This window comes from Aristolochia californica, unplaced genomic scaffold (assembly GCF_029961685.1).
Source record: "Aristolochia californica isolate CCGP_79_NKW_82.1479 unplaced genomic scaffold, dmAriCali1.0.hap1 SCAF_2, whole genome shotgun sequence".
In the NCBI taxonomy this organism is placed as follows: domain Eukaryota; kingdom Viridiplantae; phylum Streptophyta; class Magnoliopsida; order Piperales; family Aristolochiaceae; genus Aristolochia; species Aristolochia californica.
The window spans coordinates 43,728,678-43,752,073 of NW_027181881.1; the positions used below are offsets into that span (position 1 = coordinate 43,728,678).

At 37.8% G+C, this 23,396-nt stretch overlaps 2 protein-coding genes across 2 annotated transcripts; one reads left to right on the forward strand and one right to left on the reverse strand.

Moving 5' to 3' along the window:
* The first annotated feature begins 10,793 nt into the window (after positions 1 to 10,793).
* On the forward strand, positions 10,794 to 14,459 carry LOC137955119 (uncharacterized). The gene is made up of 8 exons (XM_068801990.1): positions 10,794 to 10,940; positions 12,206 to 12,294; positions 12,849 to 12,905; positions 12,987 to 13,067; positions 13,212 to 13,246; positions 13,816 to 13,905; positions 14,034 to 14,190; positions 14,293 to 14,459. Exons 1-8 carry the CDS (start codon positions 10,820 to 10,822, stop codon positions 14,404 to 14,406), a joined length of 744 nt encoding a protein of 247 aa, XP_068658091.1. The 5' UTR covers positions 10,794 to 10,819; the 3' UTR covers positions 14,407 to 14,459.
* Positions 14,460 to 14,675: 216 nt separating this feature from the next.
* LOC137955732 (ABSCISIC ACID-INSENSITIVE 5-like protein 2) lies at positions 14,676 to 17,840 on the reverse strand. Its single transcript, XM_068802829.1, has 4 exons — positions 17,706 to 17,840; positions 15,702 to 16,705; positions 15,526 to 15,597; positions 14,676 to 14,930 (listed from the first exon to the last, which is right to left on the reverse strand). The coding sequence occupies exons 2-4, from the start codon at positions 16,557 to 16,559 to the stop codon at positions 14,850 to 14,852; spliced, it is 1,011 nt and encodes a 336-aa protein (XP_068658930.1). The 5' UTR covers positions 16,560 to 16,705; positions 17,706 to 17,840; the 3' UTR covers positions 14,676 to 14,849.
* Positions 17,841 to 23,396: the final 5,556 nt, after the last annotated feature.

A 23,396-nucleotide genomic window follows, 5' to 3' on the forward strand; every position in this document is an offset into this window, starting at 1 on the left:
AATTAATTTTAAATGAAGGGCATCACTTGTATCTGCCACTCCAGGATCAAAAACATAAATTGTCAAATATGATCTCTCATATCTCATCACAGTTCAACCACATGCAGACCACATTTTTGTCCTAGCCAGGGGGGCCAGTTCATTTGACGTCCCCCAAGAAGGTGAGTGTGAAGATGATTTACGGATTGACCTGTGAAATGAAAAAAAAAAAAATTATAAGAGAAGTGAAACCCAAATAGTTTTCTATTAGGATCAAACCATGGAAGGGAAAACACATCCATCAGGTCCATCATTGATGACGATTCTGAAGCCCTTATCAAGCCCTTCCAGTGTAGCAACTACTTTGGCAATGTACAGAAGGTATCCTAGGATTTCACAGTGCATTTCCTCTGCCTGGACAAAACAAACCAAATAGATGCCCAGAAGCCTTAGTATTACATTTGACTACTGTAGTATAAGAGATTGTTAATGGGAGTCATGGCGTTCCAACATGTTTGACACGGATTCAAAAGACTAAAATTACATTTCTTGAACTAAGTTATAGTACACCCAGTTTTTCTAACAACCTTCCAAGGCAAACCAAATAGGCTCAAGCTATAAAGCAAACCCAACATAGAAGACAAATCTCATTTATTTAGTAAGATAATATTATACATTCAACAAGTTTAGAAGTTGTCTGTACAGCCAAGGGTACACCTAGCTCATTCATCATCATAATGCTTGCGATGGTGGTGATGTTTGCCGTGGCGACACTCCCTTTCCTCATTATCAGAGTCATCCTTCTGCCAAGTAGTTTCATCGATAAGAGAAAAATTAAAATCTCCCTGTGACTCTCATCTGATATCATTGTATGACTCTATACATAATCTACAAAGTCATTCTGGTCTGTCTCCAAGTCTATCCACCCATTACCAATCTGAACACAATTTTCAATATTTTTTTCTTAATTTGAAAGCTCTAAATAGGATCAATGGAAAGTCATATATTAATAAATAATTTTAAATAAAAATATTAAAATTCTCATGGCATGATCATTCTATGACACTTCAAATTTATGTAACAACAACTAGCAACTAAAAATCTTGCAACTCTTATCTTAATAAAGTAAACTGCAACATCACAAATCAGAAAATTAAACAAAATTAACTAAAATTAAAATAGCAACTTCAAAAAATACAACATTCAATGGCATAGGAATCCCTAAACTAAATTACAGCAAATTATATAGAAAATCCATAAACTAAAATTAAACTTTACAATAATTTTAATTTATCTGCAATTGACAAAATTTTCATTAACATAAAATCAGAAATTAAACATTAAATCACAAAAATAATAATAATAATTAAACACCTAAACCAAATCAACATTATAATTAAACACAATAATTCGATTCAATTAACAAAAGCCCTAAAAAATCACCCTACTAAATCGATTTCTGAAATTCAAATTCAGGTTTTGGAGGGTGAGTAGGGCTTCGGTTTTGAGAGAAGGGGCGGCGAGATAGTAAAATGATAGGGTATTAAGAGAAGGGGTGTTGAAAGGAAATTATAGGGTTTGGTTTTGAGAGAGGGGGTGACGAAGAGATGAAATGATATGCTTCGGTTTTGAGAAAGGGGTGGCGAGAGCATGAACAGAGGGGAACAGAGAAGAAGAATGAGAGATGAGGCTGAGACGAAGTCTGGGTATAGACGAAGAGAGAGCGGTTGAGAGGGGGGCGTCGAGGGCGAGGGCAAGGCCGAGCCGGTAGCAGGGGAGCAGCAACAGTATGAGAGGGGGCGAGAGGAGAGGAGAGGAGAAAGATCGAGGAAGATATTAGAACGCAAAAACATACAAGTGAGGGCTTACGTGGCGTGAGATGACATGACAAAAAGAGGGCAATCGATGTGTTCGTTTACCATATCTACATTGATGACTTGGCGACACATAAGCAGTCAAAGCTTACATGTCACCTTTGACTGTCCACATGTACAGTGGATTGGTCAAAGTTGGGTAGTTTTCAAAATATGTCGATAACGTTATTGGTTTTCAAATGGTTATTTTGGTAAAAAAAAACTCTATATAATATTGAAGTTTATATAACTTATTGGAATTTATTGTCTGTTTCTCATAAAAAATTAACACAACAAGCACCAGCACAAGAAAAAAGAAAAGAAAAAGAGAGGTGGTGGGATCCTTCCACGTCTCCTTACCTGTTTCCATCATCTCTGTTTCCCGGAAGGATGAAAAGATAGGAAAACCTGTGCAAGGGAATTCAAATGTGGATCTAGACAACAAAAGCAGATGAAACAAAATAAGTGGGCCAGAAAGAATGAGCAGGAGAAGACCAGGGCTTCTCCGTCATTATTATCTTGAAAAATATCCCGACTACTCTTGGAGAAAATTTCAGCCAAATATGGACTTCAAGAATGAAGCAAGGTCAAGAATCATGTTCAAAGTTGACGACAGAGGACACGATAGATAGATCCAGTCGTGATCTTGATCAAACTGGTTTGATCAGCTGAACAAATCAAGTTATAAATATTGATTAACATTCAAAATAACAAGCAACAGCGTACCTCCTTCCTTTCATGATTTACACAGGTAATCAAGAACCCAGCCCCAGCCCCGTCCGGTCAGGTTAGGCTTACGTGAAACAATTGAACTTGATCAGAAGTCTAATTTTGTTCCTAATCTGGTCCGGGTCAAAAATTAAAACGTGTCCAAAGTCTCTTTATGAATATTAAATTGAATAAGGTTGGGCGGAAGAAAGGCGCAGCCAAGGAAACGTGCATGCATCATCCCTGAGCAGTTCAGTTCCGGTGACTGCTGCTTCGCCGGCGGAGTCCAGCTTTTGCTCTTTAGTCCAACACGTGATTTCAGACTTATCGGTGGCCACTTTTTTCTCTTGTGGAAATTACCTCGAGCAAGCTTTCATCACCCAGATATACACATATACTATAGCAGCCTTACTGGAAAAAAAATGTCGCCAAGAACTCGGTTAAATTTAGATATTATACTCTTCCTGTTCAGATTTTATAACCTACTGCGATTTCCTTTCCACTAAAATCATCGTACCAGTGCCCATCGATGGATTTTACTTCGCCATACTTTCACTTGATCGCTGATAGGAATGTCGGGAAAGGAGAAGTAAATCGTTTTAGCGTGGAAAGAATGTAACACCAATTAAGCTACAGAAGTCGTCGTGTCCGCCGCCCAAGTTTTACCATACTAATTCCGGCTTGAGACGCTTGGTGGAAACATCAGAGAAAATGGTTACTTGCATGCAGTGACTGCTAACATGATTCATCTTTGAGATAAAAAATAACGTGCACCTCCTCCACCTTAAAAATAGGAGAATCCAAGAGGTCAGGGCTTTGTTCTTGCCTTGTTAAGGAAGTAATCTGGCCAGTTAACCAATGGAGTCTTTCCTTATTTTATCTTTTTAGTGTGATTTGAGAGCTTACAGAAATTGCAAGAATCATGTTTAGGTTAGGTTACGTCCTGGTTTATGAGATCAATGAGTCTAACATCTGGTCCTCTTGCTCACTTCAAACTTTCACCAGTCAGCCCTTAAACAGTCCTTGAAAGAAAAAGAATGAAAGCAACAACACGTGGAAGAAAATTATTCACGTCCAAAACCTATATAATCATCTCTTCTGTTACTTTACTCCCACATTCTCCGGTGGGAACTTCTCTGCTCTTCTCCACATTCTCCACTGGGAGGTTGTCTCTGCGGTCTCTTCCATATTCTCCGCCGGAACTTGCCTCTGCTCTTCAACCATGGCAGTCTCAGCGCTAGCATTCTCGGTTCCCCTCCTCCTTCTTTTCTTGGGCACTTCAATCCTTTTCACCCTTCTGGCCAAAACCCAGTTTAGGGAAGGTTGTGGGCACGCAGTTCGCAGGAGATTGGAGAGTGAAAGCAACGAGGAGAGAAAAGAAGAAAGGCCCATAGATGGAGAAACGGAAAAGACAGATGAAGTGATCGTGCTCAACTACACGGCTTTTCTAGCAACCACCAGAGCAGAACGTGATATGTGGTGGTTACGATGATTGAATTATTGCCTCTGTATAAATCTCAATCGTTAATACGACTCTCCCTCGGAAGAAGAATGTAATCAGCAATAAAAAGTGTATGCAGCAGAGGAGCTGGGAGAATGATCGCATATGTTCTTAGTATTGCTCAATTGTATCTGCTGAAAACTATCTAAGAAATGCGTTTATTTTACGTTCTTCCATCTATCAACGTTACGTTTGAAGTTTGTCGGGTCTTCTGCAATTACTGTTTTGGCTGCTTATCAGGTGTTCATGGTCGATCTCCAGCCACATCTAATGAAAATGAGTACTGATCCAACAATTATAATTATTTAATAGGATTGGACTACCTACCAAAACACGTTTTTTCTCAAATTTTGATCAGATTGTCGATCAAACAACCTAAAACCAAAAATTTCAGATTCTCAATCAACCAAACTGTTTATATTAACTATGGCGTGGATATCATGGTGAGAATGCATATAAGGGTCTATTTTAGTAGTTCTAAGCACCTCTAAAACAGTCTTTTTCATATCTCATAACATCGTGGGGGTACGGCCTGATGTTTAAATTCGTAGCACCAGAAGGAAACTAGCACCAATAGAGGGCCGAAACTTGGCTACGCACTAACCACAAGAACTCTATTAAGGGTGTTGCTTAGTGAATGAAACATGTTTAGTAGATTAGTCCCATGTATGAGGCCACTTGATCACTTGAACGTTGCCTGTACGTCCTATAGAGCAAGATCAGATTCCTTAGAATAAGTTACTGACTTTCAGTGGTCCATTCACAGGACCCAAGAGAGTTTTATGTTTCAAAGAGGTAAAATGATGCTATACCATTATGACCTGTGTTCTCTTGTAACAGGTCTGATATCATAACGCCCCTAACAAGGAACTTAGTTTCCTTTGGTAAAGGGAATTTTAGTATATTACCTAATTTTTAAAAATGATAATAACATAGATAACTAACTTTTAAACTTAATTATATAAATACTCAACTTTGATCAGTCAAGTGCACATGTGTATAGTCAAAGTGACATGTAAGCCTTTGATCGCTTACATGGTGCCACATCACCATGTAATATAAGCACTTGAAGCATCTTATGCCATGTCACCCGATACATCATCCAAAAGCCACATCATCAAAAATATTTTAAAAATATATTTAATATTTTTAAATTAAAATTTTAAATATTTTAAAAGTATTTAATTAATTTTAAATATTTTAAAAGTATTTAATTAATTTTAAATATTTTAAAAGTATTTAATTAATTTTAAATATTTTAAAAGTATTTAATTAATTTTAAATAATATTAAAAAAATAAGATTTATTTTATAAAAAATAAAAAATTTTGAATTTTTTATTATCTAAATAAAATTTTTAAAAATAAATTATTATTTTAAATAAAAATTAAATATAAGGTAATAAAAGTGTACCTATGAGTTAGATTTTTAAAATCAAAATATTTTTTTAAATAAAAATTTAAATCGATAATAATAGGTGTTTAATAGGTAAGAATAATTTTTTTGAATTAGTTAATATACGAATTTTATGTTTGTTATTATAAAAAAGGTAGAATATTTGTACCAAAAAATAAGAATTTGAAAACTAAATTAGTTTTTACTAAATATTGTATTAAATTAAATAATATCTTAAAATAAAATAATTAAAGTATAAAATATATTTAAAAAATAAAATAATTAATAATAATAATAAATATTATATTAAAGTGAAGGTAATGAAATGAAATGTGTAAGATTTTTAAAACCAGAAATTAATATATTTTTAAAAAAATTATTACAAAATAACTTAAATCAATCATGAAAAGAAAATAGGAAAAAAAAAGGCAAATTGACGTGAAGGGTTTATGTGGTATTCAATAACGTGTCATCCTATGTAAAGAAAGATGTGACTTGCTAATGACGTGATGAGCGACATGGCGTAGGACTCTTTGAGTGCATATGTGACGTAATGATGTGGCACTACCTAAGCAGTCGAAGCTTACACATACGAAAATCCCCTTTCTTCATGGTTTAACTCTCGTTAAAACTTGCGTTACTTGACTCCTCAGATTGGTCAGGTAGGTTCAAGCGGATCAATGGGACTCAATCCCCTCTCTGGATGTATCGAAAGGATGAGAAAACAGGGGCATTTCAATTGGCCCACATACTTCAGTACTCCTACCTTAATCCCATAACTATAGATGAGAAGGAATTAGAACTTTCTTCCATGAATTAACACCCCTGAATTTGTTTCATGAGAGGCTAAAAGAAAATTAAATAATGAAGTGGGAATCAAATTGTCGTTAGTATCATCCCTTGAATGCCACAGTTGTGGTCCTCTTCTAGCAGATATCTAGCAAATTATAAGATGAATGAGCACCCCAGCCACCTCAGTCCACTCTGCTAGAAATTTTTTTGAAGGATCAGTTAAACTGTGATGTAACTAGATTATATAAATCCGATCCTTGTTATATTTGTCCTCTAGCTAAACAACGTAGATTATCTTTTGAATCTCATAATCATTTGTTACCATGTCTTTTTGATCTTGTGCACTGTGATATTTGGTGACCATATCAAACTGTTTCTTATACTGGTCATCATTTTTTCTTAACTCTTATTGATGATTGTACTAAATTTACTTGGATTTATCTATTGAAGACTAAATCTGATGTTGTCTCAGTGATACCGCATTTTTTTAACATGGTTTCTACGCAGTTTAATGCCAAAATCAAGGTTTTTCAATCTGATAATGCACCTGAGTTATCCTTTGTTGAATTTTTTCAAACTCAAGGATTTTTGCACCAGTTTTCATGTGTTGAAAGGCCTCAGCAAAACTCGGTTGTTGAAAGAAAACATCAACACCTTTTGAATGTGGCTCGATCTATGGTTTTTTCAATCCCGCATATCCGTCCCTTTTTGGACCGAGTGTATTCTTACTACGGCTTTCTTAATTAATAGAACTCCTTCTCCTCTCTTACGACATAACACCCCCTTCCATTTGCTCTATAACACATCTCCTGATTATTTCCTCTTCCGCGTTTTTGGCTATTTAGCTTTTGTTTCCATCTTAGCTGCTCATCGTACCAAGTTTCACCCTCATGCTCGGGTTTGTGTGTTTCTTGGTTATCCAGCTAGTGTGAAAGGTTATAAATTTTATGATGTGGAGACCAAACAGGTTTTCCTTTCCAAAGATGCCGTGCTCCATGAGGAAGTTTTCCCTTTCCATACTATCACAAGTTCAGATCAACTTACTGATCCATTTTCCTGATTTAGTTATGCCTCACTCTTCCCTCCAAGCTCATCCTTTTCTCGACCTCAATTCTTCCCCTATTCCTGATTCCCCCGTTATTTCTGATATTCCAGTTGATGATCTTCCACCTCATGATCTTCCCACATTTATTCCATCCTCATCCGCTGGTGCTCTTCTTCGCACATCTACTAGGAAGATTCATCCACCTCATTACTTGCAGGATTATCACTGTAATTTATTTGTTGGCTCTCCTCCATCTGTTTCACTCTCTCAGCCTTATCCAATCTCTAACTCCATCTCTTACCATGCCATTTCTGATTCCCACAAACATTTTGCGCTCAGTCTTTCTTCTCAGGTTGAACCTCAATACTATCATCAAGCAGTGAAGTGTCCTGAATGGAGGTTGGCTATGCGTGACGAGTTGGCCGCTTTGGAAGCTAACAACACCTGGACCGTCACTCCTCTGCCTCCTGATAAACATACCATTGGATGCAAATGAATTTATAAAATCAAACTTAACTCTGATGGTTCTCTTGAGCGACATAAGGCTCGTTTGGTAGCTACAGGCTATACCCAACAAGAAGGTTTGAACTTTGTCGACATTTTTTCTCCAGTAACCAAATTAGTAACTGTGAAGGTTTTTCTTGCTCTTGTTGCCTCCCATGGTTGGCATCTAGCTCAACTTGATGTCAATAACTCGTTTTTACATAGTGATCTTTTTTAAGAAATCTATATGGATCTCCCTCTTGGCTACTTTCGATAAGGGGAGTCATCTTCCTCTCACAACAAACTAGTTTGCAAGCTTCACAAGTTCCTTTATGGTCTCAAATAGGCTTCGCGCCAATGGTACTCAAAATTTTCTCACGTTTTAATCACCTTTGGTTTTCTTCAACCGAAATCCGATTACTCTCTTTTCACAAAAGGTCATGGCTCCTCCTTTGTCGCCCTATTGGTTTATGTGGATGATATCATCCTTACTGGTCCTTCCTCTCATGCTATTACTGAGCTCAAACACTTTCTGCATACTCAGTTTAAGTTCAAGGATCTTGGTTGTCTCAAGCACTTTCTTGGTCTTGAGATTGCTCAGTCCAAGCAAGGTATAATATTTTCCCAACGCCATTATACCTTACAATTACTTGAAGACACAAGCTACTTGGCTTATAAACCAACTTATGTTCCCATGGATCCCAAACTTCGTTTAAATGCCACTAACGGTGACCTCCTTCCTAATATAACCCATTATAGGCGGCTTGTTGGGAAACTTTTTTACCTTACTTTATCTCGCCCTTACCTTACTTTTTCTGTTCACAAGCTTACTCAATTTGTGGCCCAACCCCGTCTTCTGCATCTCAAGGCAGTGCATCACCTGCTTCGTTATCTCAAGAACAGTCCTGGCCAAGGGTTATTGTTTTCCTCTACTTCTTCCTTGCAGATGCGTGCTTACTCTTATGCTTGTGCTCCGGTTCGTTTAAAGGCCTTTTCTGATGCTGATTGAGGCTCCTGTCTTGATTCTCACCGATCTACTACTGGTTTTTGCATATTTATTGGTGATTCTATAGTCTCTTGGAAGGCCAAAAAGCAAACCACCGTCTCTCGCTCCTCCGTCGAAGCTGAATATAGACCTCTTTCTTCCACTGCAAGTGAACTTATTTGGTTATAGCAACTTCTTCAAGATTTTCAAGTCAAAGTTGACTCTCCTGCGCTACTATACTGCGACAATCAAGTTCGTGAACGTGTTACTTCGGGAGTCCTCAAGTTACTTCCCATTCGTTTTCAGTACCAGCTAGCCAACATGTTTACTAAACCTCTCCCTTCTACCCACCTTTTTTCTTTATTTTCCAACATGGCTGTCAAAGACATTTACAAGCCACCTTGAGGGGAAATATTAGAATGTAATCTATTAGTTAATTAATTTATTATTTTGTAATATTTGTGTTTTTACCATTTTACCCCTCTTCATTGTATAAAACCCTAACTTGTATTTTGTAAACGCAAGAATGAGAAATTGAATTTTAACTGGTTCGTCTTCTCGACTCCTCCTCCCCGACGACAGAGGTCAACGGCTCTTTACCATTTTGTGGTTCTAATAGGGGAATCAAGTTGCCGTTAGTATCATCCCTTGAATGTCACAGTTGTGGTCCTCTTCTAGCAGATATCTAGCAAATTATAAGATGAATGAGCACCCCAGCCACCTCAGTCCACTCTGCTAGAATCGATCTCTGGCATGGAAGCCTCCGTATTTTCTGTCTACCCACCTCTTATCCCTCTCTTTCTACTCTTCTTCCTCTCCCTAATGCGTCTTTCCATGTCCGCCATCCGGTCCGTTGTGGCCCAACTCTACTTCTTTGTCAGCACCCATTCCATGATGGATTCGAGATTTTCATTCCGACTACCGAACGCAAAAGCTAAATGTTCTGGCCGTCTTTCGGGTCGTCAGGAGGAGATTAGGAACAAATACAGGTGAAGAGTAAGAAGGGTGGAGAAAGAAGACTCTGCTATTTGCATCTCTAAGATGCAACTCCGAGGAGACACCTCTGAGCTCATATGCGGTCATGTCTTCCATACTGCCTGCTTGGATCGCTGGTGCTCCATCGGAGGAGCCACATGCTCGTTTTGTAGAAGGTCTCTGTAAGGAGGAATCGAGGAGGATGAAGAAGAACTAAACTTGGTTTTTCCCTTCACCCTTGCTTGATTCCCGACTTCATCAAGGCTCATGATCCTTGGTGGCTAAGGTTAAAAATACTCATTTTAGCTTTAATAGTTATCTAGAGTTGTGTCTGCTTCTCTCTGAGTAGCCATGAACAAATTTCTTGAGTTCTGACTGGCTTCTGTTATGCTTTCCCTTCTGAATATGGAATTAATTAACTACCTGTGTTATCATTTCGATGTCTTATGAATGAACCATTTGGATTCACAAATCAGTTCCCTTTGTACCTTGAGACCTATATAACTAAAATATATAATTATAATTATTTAATTTTCATTTAAGAGGTTATTGGTTTAGTTTACATGTAAATAAGACTATAATCAACTCTTTTATATATTGTTCTATTTTTATTTATACATTAATATATGGTTTATTTATCTATTTATCAAAGTGTAGAATCGATAATTGGATAAATAAGAAAAATAATAAAAAATGAATTTTAAAGTTATAAATGATGAAAAAATATAAAAATCGTATGACATATAAATAGAGCTTAAAATAAAAGTCTTTCCCGGTTAGAACTGCTTGTCGTCGTCTGGTCGTTAATTATACGAGACCAGAGTAAATCCAGAAGAGGAGTGCATATTCAAAACCTTTTTAAAGAGACGAAGATATCCTCGTCTTGTGGAAAATGATATTTGCCACAGGAACCGACCGGAGGAATTGCCCAAGATGCCCTTCGTTGTCTGGCTCGCCGACCAAAGATTTTCCAAGTGTCCTTGGATACGAAGATAGTGACCAGTTCTATACGCCGAACTGCTGCATTAGATATTTTGCGGGATACTTTCCATGAGCAACTGAGGTGTAAAGATGGACACTCGTTTTAGTGTTGTGTCGTTCGGCATGACCATCGCTGACCTCAGAAATCCATGTTCTTACAATATTAAGATCTCCCCATTGTATGATATTCGTCGTCCTCCCGGGAAATCTCCACGAGTTTCTGCCTTAAGAAGTTCTCTCTCTGGTTTGTTATCTAAATTACTTTCCGTGATTTCGAGTTACTAAATTCGTCTCAGTTTTTTTTTTTTTTTTTTTTTTTTTTTTTTTTTTTAAGGAGTTGAGAAAAACTGACAGGTTTGGTTTTTACGTTTCAATTCTCTGCACATTACATTCCCATTACTATTGAAACATTTGCTCCCTCTTTTTTCCGTATGGGGCATTTTGAGTTTACGACAATTTTATCTTTGAACGTTAAAAAAAAAAAAAAAAAAAAAAAAACCCTGGGTATTTCTACATTTTGCTTTGGTGAACTGAATTAGCTAATGTTATAATGAATAATTGAGTTGCTCGTGGCAGCCCCTGGAAACAAAATAAGAGTTTTTTTCGTTTTTCCAGAAACTGATTGAACAATTTAATCAAATCCACATTTCATGGGTATTGTGATAAGTGATATCCTTTAAAGTAGACAAACATTTACACTGTTTTTATTCTATGTTGTTCTAAAACTGCTAGTGTATTTGTTGTTCATAATGTCTCTTCTCTGGATAAGGACAGTCAACTGTGCTTCTGTCTGCTTTCACTCAGGCGATAAAGAGATTCTCACTCAGGAGTCTTATTCCAGAAGACTTGAGCTTGTTTTTAGCTTCTTTCCTTTTTAATGCTGAGCAGTATTGAACTGTTTCTTTAACCCATGAACAGTACTGAACTGTTTCTTTAACCCACCAAGTAGTGACTGTGAATCAGCAGCCATAGAGCTGATAGAATGCTTATTCTGGCCATGTTGAGAAGACTCTTATTTCAGAGAACAAGGAGTTTCTGATCAGTTGAAGTAGAAGAAACCGGAATGAGATGAGTTAATTCTCTAACTTGTGCTTTAAGAAACTGAGCCATCAGCTCTCGTGCCAGTGGACTGTATACTCTTCTTGTAATTCAACGAACGCAATAGATCATTCATTGATTTGGACAGATTAGTAGTAGTTATGCAGAAAACGCATTACAACCCTATCCAATCTTAACAAAGTGAGCCTGTATCATCTCTCATTTTACTCTGTCAGCAGCCCTTCTGCCTTCATCATTTTAACTGCCTCTCAATTTTTGATCGCCACAATTTACTTTGTTCAATTTTCATGAAACAGAATTGGTGATCAGTAGCTTGAATTGTTTAATTGTCTTATCAGCTGATAGTCTTTTGGTTACGATTGTCTTCAAATTAATTGAACGTCAATTTTGCTGCTTTAGTCTGGATAGAGTTGAAAGTAGAACATGATTGGTTTCCTTGTCTCTATTCAGAAAGTGACCTTGCCGGAGAAGAAATTTTGCAGATTTTCTTGAAGGAGAGACAGTTGAATGGGGATATCATATCTAAAGCTTCAGATAGACCTTGGACAAGGAACCAAAGTTTTATTAAACCAGAAACCAGTACAATGGACAACTGCCAGGGACTTGAGGAGGTTGGTTACCATGTGAAATTCATATGAGCCTACTTTTTCATATTGAATTAAATTTATGATGATTTTTTCCCAAAATGTAAAACTACTGCTGATAGTGACGACCTCTGCTCCATTAATGAACTTTAAATACTTCTTACATCATTGAAAGTGTCGTCCTATGTGAAGTTAGTTAGATAATTTAGACCTTTAGAGGAAGGCCAAATATTTTTCTCAACAGTTTTGAATAACTAATAGCCTTCGTTGATTTTCACAGGTCACTGAAGTTGAAAGCTCTGGGGGACATTTGAAACTGACCCAAACACACAAGTGGATATCTGGTCACAGTATTGCTCCTAATAACAGGAAATATGATATTAAGGTCTGCTTTAGGTGGTTATCCTTGATATGTTAATTTAAATTTATGACTGAAGGTTCTCAGTCATACACATGTTGGTAATGTTTGTATGTTGTAAAACATTAACTGGTTTTCATGTTGATGATAGAATTGGAAGAATGACAGTGAGAAAAGAAAGAGGCTAAACTTTCTCAAATATGACGCGGTAGTAAGCTGTTTGTGTTTTACCCAAAGTTATTTACTTTCTTTAGGCAAGAGTTGAAATATTTTCTGTACTGGTGTGCAGCTGAAAAGGGAGTTGTTTCTTTTAACTACTGGCATTGGAGCTGCCTGCAGTGGATATTGCCTATTAACCTTATCTATCCAGGTATGCTCAGATACTTACTGTGCACTTGTTTTTATCAATGCCTTCTTAACCAATAAATGCCCGAATGTTTTGATTTGTTTCTACTGGTTTGGGTCACTCAGTATACAAGTAAGCTGCTTAAAATGTTTCCCTTTTTTTAATCAGGCCAGTATCAGCTATGCTCTCGGCGTTGTTTTCAGGTTAGTTGATTTTTTTTCCTGACCTGAAGTGACTTATAGCTGATTATTCATTGAGAAAAGTCCTTTCAAATTTAACTGAGATACCTTGGATCCCAAGACACTGAATAATAGGTTGATAGAGATAGTCCTGTGGTGTACTAATACTGACCACGGTTCCCCAACTTGGACTCTCAGAAATCCAAGTTAGATTGCCTAAAGTCCAAGGCTGGACCCAGGGCAATGCCCTGGGGGGAATTCCTAAAATACAAGGGCCATTTCCCAGCCCACTGAGTCCTGCAACCATGATACTGACACAATTGTCATATCATAGCTTTGTCTGAAATTTGTTGGGGTCAGCTATGGTCAATCCTCTTTTTCTGTGAACCACTTTGGTCTCAACCAACTAATGTTGATCATTGGTAAATTGAGCAAAATCTATACACCATCTTTCATGGACAGCCTGTTTAACTAACCTAAAAATAGTTGAGACAAAACTAAAAATCTATGCATGTCCTCAGTATAGATTTGTTTTGTGCTTCTGTTATTTTCTCTTTTTTCTCTATGCATGTCCTAACCAACTTGCAGTGTAGTTGTATATATCTCCAGCTGCTTTATTATCATGTGGACAGTGTATCCAAGGAAGCCTTTCCCCTGGTTTTTTTGCAGAAGAAACCAAAAAAGTGAGCTCTACATCTTCTTTTTGTCTTCGATCTCATAAGAACTTTAATCTTATGCCAAAATATATTGAAAACTTGTATTTACATGTTAAGAATCTACTGAACCCCATGTGTATGCCTCTGCAAACCAGAATCGGTATAAGAAGTGAAGACTTGAATAATCTCCTTGAAAAAACAGTGAGGGGTAGTGCGCTTGCACTTTCATCACCGAGGCTTGTAATGCCTGCAGCAATTTATGGACTTTGGGGACTTTCACATAATTTCTTCAGTGGCTTTTTTGATTTCCAGGTAGATGGTCCTGACTTTTCTATTGGTTTTGTACATACACAATCACTTCTACTGAACTACCTGAGTTTAGAAAAAAATTGGTCAACATTTGGGTGGTTGCAGCTTGTCCCTGCCAGGTTTGGTTTGTTTGCATACAAAGCTGCAGCATTAGTTCAAGTTTACAGAGATAACGAGGACCTCAGATTCATATTTGCTGATAATGAGGGCTCAGAGTAAAGATCTTATAAATGCCTCGTAGCTCAGTGCCACAGTTTATTTCAACAATGGCAACAAACACTGAATTTCTCTTTTTTTGTTTTTTTTTTGGAAACTGCCAGTGTGCCATGAAATGATAATATCTGATTCATTTGTTTGTATTTTCCTTCTCACACCTGAAGTCCAAATGGTAAATGATTTTTCATCTCATCAAACAATCAGAATCTTACCCGTTTCTTATTTGGACTACTGGCTTTATAAAATGTAAATATCAAAGAAAACTCAACAGCTTAAAAAAGCAAAGCAGCTCTTAAATAGTGTTCCATGGATGTATTCGAAAACTTATACAGGTAGTGTCCAAGCTCTGAAACACCAAGCTACCCAGCATTTTTAATAGTACAACTTTTATAAGGAGAAAAGCCCACTATCCCCAAATCTACAAAATTTTCACGTATAAACATGATTCAAAAAGGGGCTGAACTTGTTCGTCTGAGTTGATACTTAGGCTCTGGGGGTGGTGCACAATGCAATATCCTCTCCAGTTCCTACAAGTAACAGAAAAAGATGATTCTGCTTGTATTTTATCAAAGCAGCACATGCACAACCAACCAGGATCCTGAATTTGATTTCATAAACCTAAATACAATTTATAGCGGGGAGTGGATCTAAACTAAAATCAGGCTTCCTATCTGCATAATTCTGTCAAACCTTATACAGTTTTTACTGCCATGGCATCGTCATTTAAAACTATTATGGTTCAGAATTGTTCAAAATTGAATCAGGAGGATAAGAGTAATATAACTCAGAAACAGAGTGAAAAACTAGAAGTAGAGGTCAATGTGCCACCACGAAGAGAGTTTTTGCTTAAAAATTAAAGAAAGAAAGAAAGAAAGAAAAAATTAGAGCACTCCACAACATAACTACTGCCAAAACAGTGGTTGCAAAGAGATCATATCTGATAGGCAAGGGTTATGCCAATCTCTAGTTCATTTATTTACTGCTTTTAATGATTATCCAGCTTATTTCCTCAACACTAACATCCAATCCACGAGAAACCAATTAAATCTAATTGAACGCAAGTGAAGAACGGAATGGTTTATTCACAACATAATCAAAGATAGCAGATACAATAATATCTACCTTTTGTTTCTTGAGCCTTTCGTTTTCTTCTTCCAGACGGGAAACCTTATTCTCCAGTTCATTTGTGTAAGCCTGTTTTTGGCACATTAATGAGCAAAATATTCACATATGAATAAATAATCAATATAAAACAGAAACGACATCAGATGACCTAATAAAAAAATTCAGACACTAACCTGCTTCCGGGCTCGAGAGCGAGCAGCAGATTCCCTGTTCTTAATCATTCTCTTCTGCCTTCTCTCCACCGTCTTCTCACCCATACCCCCAGGAGCAACCCTTTTCCTCCCTGGTGTTTGTGTGTCTGATAATGTGCCCATCAATGGGGGCGAAATGGACATTTGATTTTCTGGATATGACACATCCATAAGAGGATTCTGACTGATAGACAATTGTTGAGGGACTGGCCGGCCAGGCATATACGTATTAATCAAACTTTGCTGTTGAGGTTGTGCTTGTTGTTGGTAGTGATACTGTAGCCATGGTGCTTGTTGTGAATAATTCTGTGAACCAGACAAGGTATCAACGGGTGCAGCAGGGCTTATACTACATACTCCTTGTGAGAGATCCAAACCCTTCAGCTCACCCTCACACCTTTGTTTCTGTTCTGACCCCTCAGCTACAACTCCTGCTTTAACCAGGAAGTCCTCCAAAGTCATTTCTCCAAGAGTTGGCTGCATTTCTTGAACTTTCCTCTGTCCTTTATTCTTACTTTGACCTTGCTGAATATCTCTCCACACCTCATCGACGGTCTTTTTGCTCAGGGTCTGATTTAGTGTGACACTACTCTGGCGCTGTAAACCTGGGTTGGTTACTATTGGACCACCAATAGATGCACTTTCGATATCCAACCCCCCAGCTTGGTTTGATTCAGCAGTCCAGACATTCTTAAGAAGTTCATCAAGATTCATACTACTAAGGGGTTTGCCTAAATCACCCAGCTGGTTTTGAACTTCATCAAGGGTAAGGCTGTACAAAGAGCTTTGCCGGGCTAGACTTTGAAACTGTGACTGTTGACCACCTCCTTGTGATCCCATCCTCTGGATACTGATACACTGGGTTTTACCCAAGCTTTGGAAACTCTAGCAGCTACTAAAAATGAAGCACCCAGAACTCCTACACCCAACAAAGATAATTTCTCCAAAATTCTCACGCACACCGTGGTTGAAGCAAGCCAAAAGCCCTATAAGGGACTAAAATTTAGTTTCAAGATCACAAAACCCACCAAAATTTCTATAACACCAACAACAGAACACAGAAAAGGAAGTCCAACAAGGCGTACCAGAAAAAAGCTTAACAGTTAATACATATAAGTTTCCTTACTGAAATAGATTGGAACCCTAGAACTGGTGCATTAGAGACATAAAAGATTCTTTTTTTTTTTTAATCTGACATAAACGATCCAAAAAATTGTCGTCTTTCTGTCAAAAGATCCGACTCTGAAAAAAATGTCTTACACACAAACGCCTACCAATCTCAATCCAAAAGTTGAAAGAAAGAGAACTTACAAAAAAAGTGGTGCTATCTGCAAGGGATTACGCAAAAACAAATAGAGAAAACTAACACATACAGAAACCCCTAACAGCAATGGCGTCCATAACATGGGAAAGAGATTTTCACTGTTCGCTAGAAAGAACACCACATTGCTAAAGACGAATCGACTAAAAATCAAGGAAGAAAAAATCAAAGCACTCCCCAAAACTGTCCCAAGCCCAGCACCCAGAATGCTCTGCGAAAGATGAACCAGAAATGAACTGATAAATGGGACATAGAATATCCCAGTTTTAAACAGAAGAGAGCCCTTGCGACCTACAGAAAATTGAAGGTGACGGAAAGTATCACGCCATTAAAACCTGTAAGGCATGCAGAACGAATCCAGTCCACAACTGAAAAAAGACTACAAGAGACAGGTAGCCAAGATGCCAAAACACTCAATAACAGAACCATAGCCGTCGAATTTCATACTCAATCCGAGATGAAACACAAACCAACATTCGAAATGGAAAACAAAGATTTAAGAAACAGAAGGGAACCCGCGCAAGCCACCTCAAAGAGAGTAAAGAGTCAAGGAACTTGGGAAAACATGTATCCGTCAATAAATTCCTTCCCCTTTTTTTCTCGGACAAACTATTCCAGAATCCAAATCTCTGACTATAATAACTAGAACGACCCATTGTACTTACATGCAGCTGGATCCGATCTGAATCTAAAGAACCCTCATTTCACCTCTGTTAAAATTCGATTTCACAGAATCGCAGTGGGACAGGTGCTCTGCAACCAAAAGGCCAAAACGCCAAATAGCCATTTTCAGGAAACCTAAGTTTTCGGCCCACGTATATACACGGGCGTTTTCCTCGCTGAAGGGACCCACATGGCAGACTTTAGTCTTCCCTCGCAACAATCTGTGACCAACAGAGAAAGAGAACAACTTTTAATCGAAAGTTTCGACAAAATTGTCGTATTTGATCAGTTAAAAAATATTTTTGGATAAATCATGCATTATCACAAGCAACTAAACTGCAATTGATGGCACAGTTCAAAATAACAAGCCACAATATATTTTTTTAAAAGCAATAAGTGATTGAGGCAAGGAGTTACTGGAGCTCGATTTCCTTTCTTTTATCTAAAAACCCCCAAAGAATCGGGCAGACAGGGAAAATCAATCCTTGAGACTTGGGTTGTGACTCACGATCTAGTTTTTTGCTCTTTATTTTGACGTCTCAAAGTTTGAATCTGATTGCAAAGCGTAGAAGGGTAACAGAGTAATAAAAAAATGCCAAGGATCCTTGAGAGAGAAAGTTGCTGCAAACAAATGCAGTTCGAGTTCGTGGATGTTATGGCTCATATGACCAGGTTATATATTCCCCATCAATCACATGAACAGCATAAATGAAACCCATCCGATCCATCCACAGCATAACCAAACACCAGTTTTCTCGACAGTAAATCATTCAGCTCATCATGTTGTCTATCCTTCTCAGAGCTTCCAAGCCCACACACACCAGTTCTTTCTCACATCGCAAACATCCCAGCTATTCTTTTTTTTACTGGCTACATACGCCTGAGCAGATGATTGAGGTGTATTTCTTCTTCTAGCTCATGCTTCCCCTTGGATGCTAAGAGAGCTCTACACTAATAATTCATAAATCTGCCGACTCTCCCACTTTACAAACATAAAATTTGTTTTATGATCTACCAAAGGAGCTTCTCATATCTCATTTTTTAAACGCCTTTGCAATCACTGGGGACTCTTGACCCAAGTTTGAGCTGAGTACAAGGACAAATCTTCATCAGTCCTTCTGTGGTGGCATCTCTCAATGCCCATATTTAGGGATTGCCGGCCACTAAGGGGGATTCGCCACGTGGAGTTCGAATTGTACATGATACTTTGGAACCCATTAAAACTGAACTTGTGATTAATTTATGTGAATGAAGCTCTCAATCCCTAGATATTGTCATCCATCTCTGGGTTGGAGGGGGTTGTGGCACATGTCACACATGGGTTTCCTCCCAAATGATCAACCCATTGCACAGTTCATCATCAGCTTTACAGAAGATAGAGAGAATGTGGAGAAGTTGTGGTCTTCCAGAAATATAAGAGATCAAAGTAGAAAACAAAAGTAATGCATGAAATGATGACTACTGACTGTATTATATACCCAGTTTTGGCCTTTTGGGGGAATGCTCAAGATTAAAAGATACTATAATATTTCCACTTGACAAAGCATGGATGAGTCTCACACAAAAGCATGAGGAAGAGCACTAAAAGACCCTGTAGACTTGTCTATGCTTTGGGAAAAGAGAAAAGAAAATAAAGATTATGATCATAACTTGTAGTTCAGCCTTATGAGCTCATTTTTATTGTTTGTCGCCTGTTTGTCAGATGAGATACCTTTCAACTTTGCAGAAGTTTCTATGTCAAATATTCTCACCATTTTATGTTGTATCTTTTCTTACAAGTTCAAGAGATTAAGGAATGAAAAACTTTTTGGGTGTTTGGACTTTGAAGCCAAACATGGTTTTTGAGCTTCCTCTTTCTGGGTTAATTATTAGATTATGCATTGGATTACTTAATACTGTTTTATAATGATTAAAGAAAAGAAGGAAAGAGTTGGGTATATCCTGGGTTTGTGTTCTCTACATTTTAAAGATTAAGACAGTGAGGATGGGAAGGTGTACAGACTCCAGAGTCCTTCAGAGATGAACAGTTTGTAGAACCCCAAGGTTCTCCACGAATGGAAGAGATGAATGTGTTAACCCTTCTTCCACTTTCAATGGAGATTGTCTTCACATAACGTAGCATTTTTGAGAACTACAATGCATATATTCCTAAAGAAACCAACACTAAACCCTAGATCAGTAAACTAATGGAGTAAATATGAGAATAAAGCAACTTACCCAGCAAAAGGGATGTAAAAGTTGCCCAGAAAGATTGGGCTGCTGAAGATCATCAAAAGAAAAAAAAAAAAGGTTGAGAAGACAAGACCATGCCAAGATAGAAACATAGAAATAGTGGGCACTAAGGACCCACTAAGGACCCAGCCTGGTGCAATCCCACCATGTGCTGCTCCATGGAAGAAGAAGATACTGCACTCTGGAGCACTGTAACTTGCAGATTCTGTTTGTCAAACATTGGCCCCCACTTTTAGTTTTAGAGAGAAGAGTTGAAAGCAATACAGGAGAATTAATTGGGATAAGCTGAAATTGGATTTCATTGTCCCTCTAAAATCTTTTCATTACATTGGTCCCATAATGTAATAAGATGTTCATTACCTTATCCCTCCATTTTTCTGTGATTTATTTCTCATTTTTTGCTACAACAAAACTGAAAGAAGAAAGAAAGATTGCTAAGGGTTGATCCAAGCAAATGTGAATGAACAAGTTTACTTACAAAAAGTTGAGTTAATGAGAACGAACTACCTGTGTCTCATACATTTAAGAAGATCCAATCCTAATTCCCATAAACTGAAGCATCTATAGAAATAGAGAAATAGAACCGAGTACTATTGTCAATCCTACTATTTATTAAACAAGCTGGAATACGCTGCTCCCATGGAATTAAAAAGGGCGGCTCCATTCCACTTCCCCAAATCAAAGGGAAAATACAAATGAGACATTCATGTAAAGGAAGACAGTCATTCCCGCCCCCCCCCTCTGATCTGAAGGGAATGCGAGAAGCATATCAAAACTCTCCTAATAACACTCCATCAGGGGCTAGTTCAAGCTGACATTAGTGTGGTTCATCGACACAGGTAAAACAACAAAGTGTCGTCTCAATGTCAACCATTCACTTGCCCCTGTAATTTGGATGCATGATTCGGATCACATGAATTTAGTGAAAGTCGCCCCTGCAAAAAATGCTAACAATGTCAAGGTTCTAGCCATCCTGCAACGCATTTAAAGGAGAGGCTAAACATAGAGGACTGTGTGGGATGAAAAACTTACTATTTAGGAGTACAAACAACTAAATTTGAGAAAGAAATGATAATGCAGATCCATAGAAGAATTTAAAAGGAATCCAACAGGAGAAGATTGGAATGTAATGACTAGGCGGACAGCCCTACGCTTGATCTCAATTCTTCTCTACTCATGCCCGTTTTCCACTGTTCGGATTTGACTTGGGACAAAGAATTTTCCTCCCCTTGGCTCTTCTTCGTTTCAAAATTGCTCTTCCACTAGTAGTTCTCATCCTCCGACGGAAACCATGAGTCCGAGCAAGTGATTTTCGTGATCTGTTCCTTTTAGTCAGGCATAAAGCAGCCTTACCTGCCCGAACGGTAAGAGTACGTGGCTTCTCTCGCACAACTGGACCATAGTTGAAATCAACCTTCAAGGATAATCCTGAAAATGCAAGTGAAGATATCAGATCCCTGTCAGCACTCTCATTTTCAGTTTTTTCTATCTTGGTACTTGGTCAAGCCCCTTTATTTTGGGTAAGAAAAAAACACCCTAAAGTTGGATTTGTGCTATCCAGTACTCATTGCCTGCCGCACAGCACCAAGCAGGTGGCTGCTAGCTTAAGCAAAAATATGGCTGTGATGACACAAACTTTTGTAAAGCACATTTGCAGCTCATTTCTTCAGCTCTCAAATAAGTCACTCAGAGCAAATAAAATACTTCTCCATATAGCTTAAAACACGATTGATGTTTTTAACATCAGCAAGACCAATGTAAACAAGAACCCCACAAAACCATTTATAGTCAGTAGTCAAGAAATTACTTAAACCAAACCCCACCAAGAAAGTATGCTGGAGATGCGACCAAAAACAGAAAAGGATTTAACTTCACCCACTTGAGGCTCCTTCTAGATTACTTATAGTGCTAACAGAAGAAGCAATCTTTTGTCAACTAGCAACAGAGAAAAGTAAAGTGATATCTTTTGTTTTCTTTTTTCAGAAAAAAAACAGGAATGAGAGATAAGTAGATAAATTATGCTTTCCTTGAGGCAAACATGAATTAAATGTTACTTTCTAAAGTATACTGAAAATTTATTTATGCTGCCACACGAGATGAACAGTTATGAGGAAATTGTGCCTTTTCTCATTCAGCTTAAAATTCTCTCACCACTTATAGGAAAACAACTTTTTTATTGGAAAATGCTGAAAAATCCAGCCACTACAATGACAAATATAAGGAAAATATGTCAAGAAACTATTTGAAACACGAATATCTAGCCCAATACTATAAACAATGACAAAAAAACAGTAACCACCAAAATCAGATTGCTCCGCAAAACAACAAGCAATGTTTGAAGAGTGACCACATCATCCAAAAAACTTAAATACAAACAAACCACCACTTTACAGTTTCAGAGTCCGTGCTTTGCCACTGATAGCTTCAATAGAGGTGTCATGGAGTAAAACCCCGGAAAAGTCAAGTAGAAACCTTTTTTTTTTTTTCTGTGTTAAAAGTCATGTGGAAACATTTCATCGACCAGCATATACTCAATGAATGGTTGAATTTGTTATCTGGCCAGCCATCTATTGAGCTGGGTCCATTCAGGACTACCCTATTCCGACCATTTTTATTTTCTTTTTCTTTTTCTGGGGACTATAGTAGTAATTGAACCACCTGCTAAGCAAGACTGGTGAACTTCGGTTACCAAAAGGTTGGCACTGGGTTAATTAAACCACAGGCACAGGTGTTTGTATGTTTTGATGAGGATTTCATGACACCAGGGCTATGGCTTAAAAATATTTATTCCGTGTATCATTCACTAAATAACCGTTATTATTTTCAACACCGAAAGAATTAAAAGGATTTGAGGGAGCATCAAGTCACGACATTGCCTCATCATTTTCATAATATGTTACTGCTTTTTATTCTCAATACATTTTTGTCCCCAAGTTAGTAAAGAGAAAATCAGTGCCTTAACTTCAACAGAGGAGAAAATTTTAACCTGTTTTTCAAACCATTATGAAATTCGGAGCAAAGGGAAAACCAACGCTTGAATAGATAATTCAAAAAAATGGATTTCACAAACAACGGAAAAGACCATAAATTCGAGGAGACCGAGCCAGCATTCCCCAAAAATTACTCGCTAATGATGCGGGTTCGTACCTGAGAAAGAGGATGGAAATGAGACGGAGGTACAAGGTGAAAGGAAGGAGGACCCAAAGGGTGCACTGCAGGTGGTGGTCTTCAGCCCATTTACAGTATTCCTTCTACTCGTAAGAAGAGTGAGGGAAGCCGAAGGAGCTCCTTGGCAGTGAGCTGCGAAAGCCATAGCCATTTCCTCTGGACGGTATTCTTCAGTTCTTTCCTAGCTTTCGGGTTCCTATCCGTTCCGCGGAACTTAAAACGACAAAAGAAAAAAACCTCTGCCTTATCTTCAGGATAATAATCACCACCGTTGGAAATTGACAATAAAAATA

Bases quoted from the DNA above. Each gene is read 5' to 3' on its own strand.
- LOC137955119 (XM_068801990.1), top strand. From the start codon at position 10,820: ATGACCATCGCTGACCTCAGAAATCCATGTTCTTACAATATTAAGATC. The intron at 12,295-12,848 runs CCTTGGACAAGG...TGTTGATGATAG, and splicing joins TATCTAAAGCTTCAGATAGA to AATTGGAAGAATGACAGTGA. The intron at 13,068-13,211 runs GTATGCTCAGAT...TTTTTTAATCAG, and splicing joins TATTAACCTTATCTATCCAG to GCCAGTATCAGCTATGCTCT.
- LOC137955732 (XM_068802829.1), bottom strand. From the start codon at position 16,559: ATGGGATCACAAGGAGGTGGTCAACAGTCACAGTTTCAAAGTCTAGCC. The intron at 15,598-15,701 runs GTTAGTGTCTGA...TGCCAAAAACAG, and splicing joins GCTCTCGAGCCCGGAAGCAG to GCTTACACAAATGAACTGGA. The intron at 14,931-15,525 runs GTAGATATTATT...TGTTACTTGTAG, and splicing joins AAAGGCTCAAGAAACAAAAG to GAACTGGAGAGGATATTGCA.